The sequence below is a fragment of the Meriones unguiculatus genome, chromosome 19, assembly GCF_030254825.1.
Source record: "Meriones unguiculatus strain TT.TT164.6M chromosome 19, Bangor_MerUng_6.1, whole genome shotgun sequence".
NCBI lineage: Eukaryota > Metazoa > Chordata > Mammalia > Rodentia > Muridae > Meriones > Meriones unguiculatus.
In genome coordinates, this window is record NC_083366.1 from 7,707,698 (window position 1) to 7,721,932 (window position 14,235).

Here is a 14,235-nt window from a genome sequence, read left to right on the forward strand (position 1 = left end):
CTTTATTGATGGAACAGAAGCCTCAATCAACACATGGATCCTGAATTAGGCTTTTAATGGTCAAGATAGAAAGCATGGGGAGGAAAACCTAAAGGTAAGCGTCCCGGGCCCTGGACGTCCGTGATTGTCCTCGTCTCTTAGCCAGCGCAGTCACAGGTGCCACTATTGTAAGAGTCAGCCACGGAAAACGCTGCTCTCCTAGGCCTGGGCTCAGAGCGCCCCGAGTTCCTACTTCCGGCCCCGCCCCTGCCCCGCAGTTGCTAGGAGACGTGATGTCACCGGAAGCGAGGCCTGGGATAGGCTGAGGCCTGGCAAGCCTCTCCCACACGGCCGCCAGGGTGCCGGCGCTGGCTCCAGCTGTTCCCGGGGCCAGGGCCGAGGGTCCGGGAACGGAACGCGGGCCGCGACTGGCCAGGGCTCCCAGCAGGCCCGGCCTGCCGCCCTCTCCGCGTCTGCTGGTGCTCGCGCCGGGCCGGCAGCCTGGCTGGCCGCTTCCGGCCGGCCGGCCGCGCTCCTGACTGACAGCGCCGTCGCCGCAGCCCGCGCCACCCGCCACGTCCCCGCTCGCGGGCGGCGCACGGCGAGGCTGCCGACGGCCTCGCGGAGCCCGCGCGATGAGGACCCCCGGTTCGGGAGGCGCGCGGCTTCCCCTGCGCCGGCGCCCCGCACCGGGGCCGGCCTCGGCGCGGCCGCCGTGGCCGCTGCTGCTGCTCCTGCTGGCGGCCGTGGGGCCGGCGCGCGCCTGGGAGAGCGCGGACCTGGAGTTGTTCGACTTGGTGGAGGAGGTGCAGTCCAACTTCTACGAGTTCCTCGGGGTGCAGCAGGTAAGCTCCTCCCGGTTCTTCACCCTCGCTCCGACTGCGGAACTGGCGGTCCGAGTGCAGGCTGGACGGCGTAGCCAGCCTGCGGCCGCTCGCACCTTTTCTTTGGCTTTCTGGAGACCACCCTTCCCTCACTCCCTGTGCTGAAGGAAGAGAGGTGTGGGTAGATCGTTTTTTACACTTACCCCTCTCAAGTGTGACACAGTAACCATGTGTCACCCCAGATTGTCATCTTTCCACTTAAACATCTTTTTGCCTCTTCTGCTTCCCTTCTTCGTTTTTTCCTGGGAAGACAGAAATACATTTTGCTCAGCGTCTGTTGGCAGTTTTCTTGCACTGTATTTTGTAATCGTCATAGCCTGCTACTTACGGTTCTCGTTACGGTTAGAAATCTGGAAGAATTTGAAGCCTTCTCCCAGCTGGTCCTGGGAGTAACAGGAGAAACTGTGGAGGTTTCAGGGCTTGATGTATTTGGGGGTGCTGTTGGAAGAGGAGCCCACGATAGTTTGTGTTTATGTCATTGCCTCTCCATTCCTTTTTGTTCTGGTTTTAACTTGGATCTTTTAACTCGTAAAATATCTTGTTCCCTTTTATTTCTCCTTGAAAGCGATTGAGTGAGGGTATTTATCCAGGCTCTACTTGAAACAGTGAACACTAACTAACAGAAGTTAGTGACATGTCCCTAACTTCTTGGTCATGGAATGAAAGAGATCTCCCCAAGCTTTGATTGAGTCCTTCATACATTACATAAGTTGTAGAGCAAAAACAAACAGAAAACCACACTGGACAGGATTTGCTAGGAAATGTACCTCTTCTCATAAGTTATGAAATAGTAAACTTTCAAAGGAAATTTGAACTAGAAATGTATAATTTTCAATCATTGTATTTTAATTCCATGATTTCCTATAAAATTATTGAGTGTAAAATTGCCATGGCACTGCATTTAATGGTTCTCATTTTTGTAAGAGTTACAAATATTTTACAACTCAAAATCTTATGCAGAAATGGTTTTTTGGCCTGGTGCCTCTTCCTGCTCTTAGAAAAACTATGCTTCATTTCCAAAACAAACGGTAATATAGTGTGTAACAATAATTACTGAAAATAGAAGTTTGAAGACTAACTTTCTGTGTTTTGTGTTTGGGTTTTTGACGCAGGGTCTCTACACAGGCTGTCCTCTAAACCTGTATTCTCCGGCCTCAGGCTCTTGCTGGGTATTGAGATTATAGGCTTTTCTCTCCACACCAGGCCAGAAGAATCATTTTAGTTTTTAACTTAAAAAAAATGTAGATTAGGTAGAACAGGAAATAATCCTTTAATAATTTTATCATTTACTTATTTTTAAAATTTGATTTAAGTTAGTTACTTCCACCCTCCATCCCCAAGGTTTCTCAATGCGCTGGCTGGCCTGGAACTTACTAGGCAGAGCAGGCTCGCCTCAGATTCACGGCTAATCCATCTGCCTACCTCAAGGACTAGTGCAGTAGAAGGCATGCACTACTGCATCTGGCTTAACCTTCCATTTTAGCGTGTGCTTCTGTCTCTGTCACTGTGCTTACACATTTCTTCTTAGTACCCATCACAGTGTTTCTTTAGATGTTTTTGTTTTGTTTTGCTTTGCTTTGCTTTGCTTTTTTAATGTTCATGAGTGTTTTGCCTGTATTATGTCTGTGTACCACATTTGTGCCTCATACCCACAGAGGCCAGAATAAGGCATCTGATACCCTGGGACTGGAATTACAGACAGTTATGAGCTGCCTTGTGTCTGTTGGGCATCAAACCTTGGGAATTTGAAAGAACAGCCAGTGTTCTTAACCACTAAACCATCTCTTCAACACCAGGGATATTTTTTATTGTATCTATCTATCTATCGATCTATCTATCTATCTATCTATCTATCTATCTATCTATCTATCATGCTTGCCATGGCAAACATGGAGGTCGGAGGGCAGCTCTTGTGGGTTGGTGTTTTCTTTCCATGAAAGTCCCAGGAGTTATATAAACTTAGTCAGGCTTGGCAACAGATACCTTTATATACTGAGCCATCCTGCTAGCTTAAGACTCACTTTTATGTTGAGAATAGTTGTTTAGTATTATTCATTAGGATCGACTGAATTCTATAGATAGTGAAAATCTTATATGTAACTGTTCTGGCTAGTGTTTTGCCATCTTGACACAAACTAAAGTCATATGTGACGAGGGACTCTCAATTGAGAAAATGCCTAATCAGATTGGTCTGTGGGAGCACTTTCTTGACTAATGATTGCTGTGGGAGGGCCCAGCTTACCTTGTGTGATATCACCCCTGGGTAGGTGGTCCTGAGATATATAAAAAGCAAGATGAGCAAGCCATGGGGAACAAGCCAGTAAGTAACATGCCTATGCATCAGTTCCTGCCTTGACTTCTCTCAATGGACTGTAACTTGGAATTGTAAGCAACAAAACAAAACAAAAACAAAAAACAAAACAACCAAACAACCGCCCAAAAAACAAAACAACAAACCCTTTCTCCCTTTTTTATTTTGTCAGTGTTTTACCATAGCACCAGAGAGCAAAGAACAGTAACCTACCAAAAAATCTTGATGCTTGTGAATTGTTTATAGAAATTAAGCTTTTTTAAAGAGAATAGAAAGACTTAGCAGTAGTGGTTTCAAATTTAGATTATCTAGGGACTAGAGAGATGGCTCAGCAGTTAAGAGAACTTGCTGTTCTTGCAGAGGAATGTAGTTCAGTTCCTAGTACCTGTGGTTTTTCAGCTCACAACTGCCCATAATTGTAGTTCTAGGGAATCTGACTGTTATGGCCTCTGAGGGTACTGTATTCAAATATACAAACCCTACACATGTATACACATAATTTTAAAAGATGAATTATCTAATCTAGCCTTGTCTGCACTATCATGTTTTGTAATTTCATGCTATTTAATTTACAGTGAATTAGTATGAACAACTAGAGACATTAACTTGGTATTCACTGGATCTTAAGCATCAAACCTCTACTATCATTTAACTGAATAGTTTAGTGGTGGTGGGAATACAAATAGTGAAATAAAATCTATCTATCTATCTATCTATCTATCTATCTATCTGATGGTCAGGGGTTTCTGAAGGAAATTAGAAGTTGTAAGGCATTAATTCCATTCAATAAGGACTCTACCCTTAAAACTTGTCAATTCTCAGATGTGTTATCTCTTACTACTTATTGCTTTGGGGATTGGACTTCCACATTCTAATTTTAGAAGGACTCAAGCATTCAGATTATAGCATGATGGAGGAGCATTCAGCATGGTGGACAAGCACTCAAGGAAGAGAGTAAGTGCACAGGCCCTCATGCATGAGCTTGTTGAATATTTGAAGGAATAGCTCCTGTATACTGGCTGTTATTCCTTCAAACACTTTTCTTAAGGGTAGAATGTAAACTGTAAGGTGAAATAAACCCTTTCCTCCCTAAGTTGCTTTTGGTCATGGTTGTAGGAAAGAAAGCAAATGATAGCAAATGGCTTGAATGAAGAGAGATTGAAGACAATTCTAAATATGAAGGAGACAGTTGAACTTACTGAGTTAAGGAAGCCTGGACAAGGACTATAATTGAAGGAAAATCAAGAGTTTGGTGTTTGGTCACACTAACTTTGCCATTTCTGTTAAGCACAGTGGGGCTGGCATGGAGCTATTTTGTTATTCAGGTCTGGAGTTCAGACAGAAAAAAATGGCCTGTAGATAATGAACTAGTACTTAGAAGATAACTTGAAACCACATATCTGGATGAGTTCACTCAAAAGAATGAATCTAAAAGAGAAGGGAAGAGATCTGGGAACTAAGCCAGAGAGATAGTGAACAGGGAGATGAAGAAGAACCATCAAGGGAGATAGGGAGGGACAAACCAAGAAAAGATGGTCTTTCAAGTCAAGTAGAGGAAATATCTCAGAGAGGAGAAAGTGACCAGCTGAGTAAAATGATGAAGATTCAAATAAGATGGGTTCTGAGAATTAGCTGGACTTAACAGTTTATAGGTCATTGACTACGTTAACAAGAGCTGTTTCACTGAACTGGTAGGTTCAGGAGATAAGACAGAAAGAATTGAACAACAGAAATTAGATTATTATGATTTCATCTGTTTTGTTTGTCAGTCCTCCCTAAGCTGTGTACTTGTGATAAATGACTTAGATTTTGAGCCACTCCATCTTCTAGCTTTATAACTTTAAGAAGTTTTAAGAGTTACCTAATTTTAGAACAGGTGAATTTTATGGGTACACTTAAGTATACATGAAATTAAGTAGTATTGATGAAACCATATACATGTTATAACAAAAACTAAATTGCAATTCCCCAAACAAGTACTTTCTTGATAGTTTTTACGCAACAATAGGTCACATTTATATAATGGATTTTTAAGGCCCCAGTAAAGTAAAGGATCCTGTGTGTATTTCAAGTTGTTCTGGAAATTTAGGAAGGGATTTGAGTACTCTTTATTTAGTAGAGGGTGGATCTAGAAAGCACATTAGTGGAATGCTTTGCAATTGTTCATAGGGCACTCCAGTGTGGGTATTGATCTTTTCAGAGGACAGAAAGATGAACAACACAGTGGAGGGAAGAGGGCGTGATGTTCGAAATCTTAAATCTAACTTAAAGTCCAGATCCTTGCATAATATTTGTATTTTATCTAACTCCTTTATTTATCACAGGATCAGTGGTAACTCTAGTTTTTCTCTTTATTTCTTTTCACTTCTGTAATTATCTTGTGGGACCATGACTTCTCTTATACAATATTTTGTAGAGTATTCTAGCTGAGAATAAATAGTTCATTTTTATTTTAAAAATCTGCAAGTATTCTCCAATAGCTTCATTCATAATAAATGTGCCATATATTCTTTCTGTGCCTAGCGTGTCTTTAATTGCCTTTCTTAAACTCTAACACATTTTTTTTTTTTTAAATGAGGATGTCTTTTGTAGTTGACTGGGTAAAATTTGCACTTTAGTTCTCAGTTGTATCTTATTCTGAGATTCGTTGCACTTGTGATGCTAGTGTATAGTTCAGTCTTTAAGGGTTTATTCCTTTGTAAATTTGTTGTGTAGCCTTCTCCTTTTTATTGTGAATCTGGAATTATTTCTTAATTTTAGAATGGTAGCTCATTCTCCAACCATATTTCTTATAGATTTAGAGATGGATAAATGCTTGTTTAATTATATACAGCTTTGAATCAGTTTTGATTTTTAGAATTAGTTTTTTTTTCTTGTGTACAAAAGGCTTAGTGTAGCTTAGTGAGGTTTGCCTAAGTGCATTTTATAGGGAAAGGTAAGTCTGTTGCAGAAAATTTCCTACATATAATTGAACAGAGACCTTTTAGCTTTATTTTCTGATGTTCTGAGTCTTTTTCAGTACTAATCAGTAGAACACTCAAATGTCTTACCTTTTACCTCCATAGACAAATGTTTTACACATTGAATTGGGAAAATAGAGTTGGCTTTGATGGGTACTTGTAGAGGTCTAGTTTAACATCTTATTGAATAGGTCAACATCTTACCTAGTGACTAATGTGGCAGATGTCAAAATCCCGCTTTTTTCAAGGTTCACAGTCAGCAGATTATAGGATGGAAGTAAGGGTAGATATTTGGTTTGATGGTGAGTGAAGGGAGAGTAGTGAGTGAGAGAAGGGTAGTTAAAAGTAACGAGGACTTTATACGATGCTTGTTACCAATATTAAGTGGCTCCTGGATTTGTTAGGGTTTCTATAAGTGAATGAATTGTTGTGTAAATTGTTACTATAGTACTTTATAAATGTTTTCCAAAGACAGGCATTATTGGGTATATTTGGATGGTAATAATGCCAGTGAACTTTGCCTATAATTAAAAATGCTCATTGCTGTTCTTGAATAGCGTGAGTAGATAGGGAAAGGGAGTTAGCGTGAAGAGACTTCGGGTTGTGAGAAGTAGGACCTTGGACCATGTTGCAACAAAGCTATAGTCATATGCACTTGCAGAAAGCAATCTTTATTGTTATAAAGCATTTAATTGTAAAATATGGGCCCTGTACAAATGAATGTAAAATATTTTCACTGTGTTGTTTTAATAACATTATCGTATCTTATTTTAAGTGCTTTGTATTTTATGGTATTACTTACACTTACTGATGGGGACAGGGAGTCTGACCATTAGGACTTAAGTTAGAAATTTAATCTAGAATTTGTTTTTCATTCTTTATCTTATTGGATACTAAATTAAGTAGATTTAGGATTAATTTACTTTTTCAATAAGTATTCATGTTTACCCCCACACAGTAGGTAGAACCTCATGTAATCAGGCATGTTGCAAAAGCAAGGAAAAGCCACATTTTGCACTTCTGCTTAGAAGATGTGCATCAAACAGTATGCTTCATTATTAAATAGATTTTATCAGCAGTGATTGTCATGATCACACTTTTATTTATAAGATTAGTACTTGGGAGACAGAGGCAGGCAGATCTCTGTGAGTTACAGGTCAGCCTGGTCTTTAGAATGAGTTCCAGGACAGCCGGGGCTACACAGAGAAGCCCTGTTTTGAAAATCCAAACAAACAAATGAGTGAATGAATAAATGAATGAGTAATTAATTAATAGTATTTATTTTGGATGTAGTGACACATACCTGTAATTCCAGTACTTGAGAGGCAGAAATAGGAGAATTCTTTCAAATTTAAGGCCAACCTGGTTTACAGAGTGAGTTCCAAGCTATCCAGGACTACATAGCAAAACCCTGTCTTAAAAAAATACACACGCACACACATATATATGAACATATACGAACATGAATTTATATAAGAATTTATATATGTATATATACACACATAGACTTTTAAATAGTGTTTTACATTAATGGTTGGTCACTTGAGTTGATTTATGGGCATTAAGGGACAATAAGAAAACTGTAGGAAAGCCAGGAATTGTAACTTCGCTTGTAGTTAATTATATCTTATAACTATGTTATTTTTGTATGAATCTTTTATCTACATTAAAGCTGGAAATTGTGGTTTAATTTGCAGTTATATCTTACTGTATTTTTTGTATGAGTCTTTTATCTACAGCAGGAAATAGGCTTTCTGGTTTAAGTAAAGCATATTAATTTAAATATTTGATGAAGTGCAAGTGAATACTATGCTGTAATTTTCATAATAATCCTATGGAATTGATATGATTTTTGGTATCGTATTGTTAGATGTATTTTACATTAATTTAGGTTGATCTTGAAAGTGGTTATTGTGAAAAACTTCAGTTTTCAACAGTGCTAACATTTTAAAAAATAATTACCAAAAGTTACAGTTTTGAATTGTTTTCAAAGGCTATAGCACATTCTTCACATTATCTTCATTGTAAATAAATCTTTAAGGTGATTAGATTTTTGGTAATGGTTTATGGTCATCTGGAGCTCTGATAAATGCTGTTTATATTGATGAAGAGATCTGAATGTAGAACAAGTACTCTACAAGCAAGCTCCATATTCAGCTCCTGTCAATAATCTTTTCAAGGCAGGGGTGGTGCCCAGACCTGTAATCCAGCACTCAGAAGGATCACTCAGAAGTTCAAGACCATCCTAAGCTGAGTAGCAAAACCTCATCTCAAAAAAAGATATATTGAACTGAGTGGTAGAACACTTGCCTAGCATGTACGAAGCCTTATAAGGTAAAAGAATGTATTGGAGTAACTAACCATTAGGAAAAAATATGAAAAAAAATGTATAAATACAAATATTAAAAGTAATGGAGTACTATCTCCATCTTGTGGTCTTTTTTGGATATTGCCATTAAAAATGTTGAGGGGTTGTATTTTCACAACTGTAGGCACAAGTAAGAATACAGTGTGAGACAAGTGAAAGTAAGAGTCAGAGATTTCCTGCAGTATTTTGCAGGAACCTTGAACTGAGTTTTTCAATTAACTCCCTGGGATGTGAGTGTGCTGAGATGGTGATCCCTGCCCCAGGCAGTGCTGGGCCTTTGCTTCAGTGTGCCTTACAGTGGGAAGCACACTGGTATATGTGGTTCTATAGGAAATAGATTAAACAATAAGTCTCCTTCAGATTGGGCTTATCAAAACCTTTTATAAACCAAGGCCTTCATTTGGCTGTCATAGAAATAAAAGCATTAACATGAGCCAGGGAATCAAGCCAAAGGGAGATCCAAAATTTTTTTTATTTATGTTATTCAGTATCTTGATTACTTACCTTAGATAACAGTATAATGACTAAATGTTATCAGTCTGCAGTATCTCAGAGGAATATAGTTCAGCCACAGGTATGGAATTCATGTGGAAAAAATTGTGTGTGTACTGAATATGTACAGACTTTTTGTCATTTCCCTAAAGTGATACAGTATTAAAACTATTTATATGGTATTTGTATTGTGTACAGCAGTATAATTTGAAGATTTAAGTATTTTCTTAAGATTTATTTGTATCTTATATGTAATGAGTGTTTTGTCTGCATGTATGTTTGGACATGTGTGTTTAGCTACATGTTTTTGGTACCTGTGGAGACCAGAAGAGGGTGTCAGAGCCTCTGGAACTAAGAGTTATAGCTGGTTGTGAGTCAGTATGTGGGTGTTGGGAACCAAATCCTGATTTTCTGTAAGAACAGCAAGTGCTTTTTACAGCTGAACACTGTCTTCAGCTCTTCTCATGCAAAGTATACAGAAGACAGTGTGTTATATACACATACTACTTCATTTCGCAGAAGGTACTTGATCAACCCCAGATTCTGAGATCTCCAGGGGTCCTGGCACCAGGGTGACAGATTCCTCGTGTTGTAGTGATCCATTGCTATCTACTGTATGAAGAAACAAGTTTGTAGCATATAAAATATACAGATTCTGAGTAGCCTAAAGTAATGTTTTATTATTTAAAAAAAGCTTTTTTTGGTTCTTCGTGAATTTCACATTATGCACCCAGTCCCATTCATTGCCCCCACGAGAGAGAGTGGGGGAGGGAGACAGACAGAGACAGAGAGGGAGAGAGATCTCATGTGGAAGCTGTGGTCACATTGTGTCCCACAGTGTAGCCTTTGGTTCAGACTTCTTTACTTGCGAATGCTCATTGCAGTGACTCGAGGCCTCTGGCTTCTGCTGCACTGTCAATACTGGAACCTCATTAGGGACTTCTCTCAGACATCCTGTTGTTGTTCTGGGTCATGGACATCCTGTAGTTTTGGATGTGTAGGACTAACACTTTCACACACTCTAGCAGTACAGCGATGGGTTAGATAGTGTTGGAGTGGGCCACCTCAAAGCCCTGGATGTGGGCCTGAGAGATATCTGTTGGCATACTTTTAAACTATTTTATTGTTGTTTTTTTAATGCCGTTCCCTTTCTTTTCCCTTCGCTACCCCAATCTCTTCCAACACCCCAATACTGTGTAGGAGAGAAAGAAGGTTAGTGAGGAGAGGGGTTGTAGTTATCTTTAAATACTTCTTGCTGGTTAGGGTCATTGGGGCAAGTCCAATCTTCATTTCAAGATATCTCCAACTTCTCAAATTGCATCAACAGCAACCAGGAACAGCAGGGAGGAGCACCAGCAGCACTCTTCTTTCTCAGAGCCCCCTTCTCCATCTGGGCTCTGACATTTATTCCCTCTCCAGAGTTCTCAGAATTAAACTATCTGCAGCTGGCGAAGAGCCTCTCTTTGAGTCCACATGCGACATATAGTCTGTTGCTGTGAACAGTCTGAATCAGCCCCATATCTCACACCTCGGATTAAAACAAAAATATGTTTACATAACAGAACTGAGTTTTTAAAGACACTAAAACTTCCACTACAGGTGTCTGAGTTGGTCAGCCTGCCAGTTCTCCCAAACCCATACCACCAGGGCCAGTTCTCCAGCCCTGCTTTGGCTAGATCATCCAGTGCCACAGCCAGCAAGGGGCAGAGCTGGCTCTCCTGCTCTGATGCCATTAGTCTGGCACATGATGGCCCATGCCATCAGGGCGAGCTGTACTGTGCTGCCCAGGTGAGGTGCAGGACCTACTCTCCAGAGTTCTGCAGCAGGTGAGGGGTAGGGTTAGCTTTCCTTTCTGAAGCAGATGGTGAGGACAAGGTACATGTGTGTGTGGGGAGGAGATAGGACACAGCAGAGAAGAGGCAGGGCTGGCTCTCCCACACTCATGCTCTTGGGACCAGCTCATCCACAACCCCCACATCCAGGGCTAGCTCTATTGTGCTGTCCAGGCAAGGTGGAGGCCCCATTCTGCTGAGTGCTGCCGGTGATGAGGGGCAGGGTCAGCTCTCCTGCTTTCATGCTCTCAGGGCCAGTTCTCCAATGATGCCCAGGTTAGGCACAGAGCCAATTCTTGTCAGCCCTCAGACATCAAATGGCCTTGGGTATAGCAGCCCCAGACCAGGGATGTCTGCCTGACCTTTGGTGGTAACAGACCCCTGCTGTTGCAGGACATGGACCCAGACATGGCCCCTCATGGCAGCACAGGCCAGGATTTAGGTGGCAACACCTGCTACTCACATCAGGCTGTTCCTCACTACCCTTGAGTCTCCAGTTTCTCCTCTCTTCATTGTGCAAACATCCTTCTGCTTCTCTTTCTCTTCATTTCTCCATTTAGTGTTGCCTGGGTCTTGGGTGTCTAGGGGAATCTGACCAGTGATCTCAGGAGTGCTGTGAATTATGGCACTTGGCAGGGATCATCTCGGGCATGGTCTGCCTGCCATGACACAGGACTGGTGGTCATCTCAGGCTAGCTTCCTGTCTGAGCCCCATGACTCTCAGGCTCGCTCCTCACCTGTGCCCAGTGGCACCAAGCTGGTGATTGTTGCAGGTTTGCCTGCTCCCACCCCCTGCCATGCAGCCCCAGGCAGGGACTGTCTCATCTCAGGCTCACTTCCACCCTGGCAAAGTAATGTTTTATGCACTGGGAGAGAAGAAATAGTTCACTTACAAATCTTTTGTAGTGGACATTTCTGATTTCTGACAGATGGTAGAGACAGTACTGTGATAGATGATAACAAGCAACAGATGTAATTTAGAAGAAATAAAAAATATATTTAAAGACAAACAAGAAACTAACTTCAATAGTATATTTAATTTAAACCCATACATCAAAAATATTCAACATTTTGGGTTTTGTTTTATTTGTAGCCCTATGGATTGAATCCAAGGCCTTGTACATGCTAGGCAAGTGTTCTACTACTTGGATGTCCTCCCTCCACAAACACATCACTTGAAATAGAGTTTTACTGGGAAACTCAGACTGGCCTTGCCATATAAGGCATTTTAACTTTGAATTCTTGATCCTAAATCCTGAGATTATCATTGTGGGCCACCATGTCTGCCTTGTAAAAAGGATTGATGGTTGAGAATGCAGCCCAGTGGTACTTCCATGCTTAAAGCTCTGGTTTCTGACTGTAGCAACATACACACACACACACACGCACACACACACACACGCACACACACACACAGAGCTTTATTTACAAGATATTTCATAGTCTAGCATTTGTACTAAGACTTAAAATCTGATGTATATTTTACATTTATACTTACAGTGCATCTTGTTAATGGTATTGAAAATACTTTATCTATATTGTAAGTTCTTAAGATGTATAACTGATATTGTAAATCACAAACCCAAATTGTTCCAAGTATGCTTGAAGTTTGAATAGAATGTTTTAGTTTCTCAGTTCTAGCACACTTCACCTGCTCACCTATGGGTATTGGATAACACATAGTATAGCACAGCCTATGAGAATTATAATTTCAGTGTATATAGCTATAGTTAATAGTTATAGTTTGATAGATTACTTATTAATGTATTTGTTTTATCAAGGGCACACTTTGTAGTTTTCTTTCCCTCTTTTACATTGTGTGCGTGTGCGTGCGTGCGTGTGTGTGTGTGTGTGTCTCGCAACTGTATGCTTGAAAATCATAGGACAACTTTGAAGAATGGGTTTTCTTCTATCATGTGGATCCTAGGGATTGAACACAGGTTGTCAGGCTTGAAAGCAAGTATCTTTAACTGCTGAGCCATCTCACCAGCCTTAGTTTGAAGGGCATTTTGTTTGCTTGCTTTAAGACTGTCTTATTTATGCTAGATATCATCTTCCTAGTTAACTGTTTGTACATTTTGTATATCTTTGTTCTCTAAAACATCGGTTGATATGGTTCCTGCTGTTCTCTTGGGAACTATAGTTACCTGAATTTCTGTGAACAGACCTGTTTGATCAGCTGGTTTTAATAATGTTTGATTTAAATTGATCATTTGCTTTTACTGACTCTTATGTTATATTTTATGATTCTGTAATTTTGTTTTTGTGTTCTTTGAGTATACGTGTGTGAGAGTGTGTGTGTGTATGTGTCGGGTGTATGTGGCTGTGTGGGTGTGTGTGCGTGTTTGCATAGAGGACAGTTTGATATAGGCAATCTTCCTCAATCCCTTTCTGGACTCTCCACAGAAGCAGAGACCTTCAGTTGAACCCAGAGTTTGCAGACTTGACCAGTCTAGCTAACCATATTGCTGTGGTTCTCATGCTTTTGTGGCACATGCTTTACCCATTGAATGTCTCCCAGCCTTAATCCTGTGTGCCAAGAAACACCAGTGTTCATACTTTGTAATTTTAACGTTGCGTTTCCCTATTTATTCTGTCACTCAACCGATCTCATATTAGTAGCTATTAAATATGCACTATATTCTCTGTTGTCACCAATTTTGATTATTAAAATATCTTTAGGTGACTTTCAAAGGAGATGTCTAGATGCAGTCAGTGTTTTGCTAGTCTTGTAGCTCTTTGCAGTACCAATGAGCAGTTCTATAGCCATTCTGTTGTGCTGGTTGCCTATGCTAGCTCTTCCTGTCTCCCAGTGAGTACTGCTTTCCACAGGTCTGCGTTACTAGTTACTCCTCCTTCGCTTGCCTTTTCTAATTTCATAAGTAAACAATGAATCAATATGCACAGATACACACACACACACACACACTTTTTTGGTTTTTCAAGACAGAGAGCCCTGGCTGTCCTGGACTTTGTAGACAAGGCTGACTTCTGCTTCCCAAGTGCTGGGATTAAAGGCATATGCCACCACCACCTGGTTAAGGAAAAGAAGTATATCACAATTTGACATTTTTTACATCTACCTAGTTACAATTGTTTAAAGTCGCATACATGAAAGCAATTACACGGGAGTCTGAGTGTTAAAAAGATGCTTCAAGTGGAGGGCCCGTACCCATGGGTATATGAGCAGCACAAATTGGAGCAGGGATGGGAAATAGATCTGGAGGAGTTAGGGAGGGTAATGGGGATGAATATGATTGTAATACGTTATATGTATGAATGAGATTTTCAAATAATTAAATTCTCAAAAAATTATGTTAAAAATACTCTTGAGGGAGAACCAAGAACAAAACAAAAACTAAAGAACTGGCCCTAGAACTCAGAGGTTGGAAGAGACCTTACCAGTATT

The 14,235-nt window shown here is 40.6% G+C and overlaps 1 protein-coding gene across 1 annotated transcript in view; it reads left to right on the forward strand.

Annotated features, from left to right (window-relative positions):
• Positions 1-291: 291 nt before the first annotated feature.
• The window catches only part of Dnajc1 (DnaJ heat shock protein family (Hsp40) member C1), a 179,958-nt gene continuing 166,014 nt past the window's right edge, over positions 292-14,235 (forward strand). The window contains exon 1 of the mRNA XM_060372657.1: positions 292-824. Coding sequence (XP_060228640.1) covers positions 615-824 — 210 coding nt within the window. The 5' untranslated portion in view covers positions 292-614. The remainder of the gene's footprint in view (positions 825-14,235) is intronic.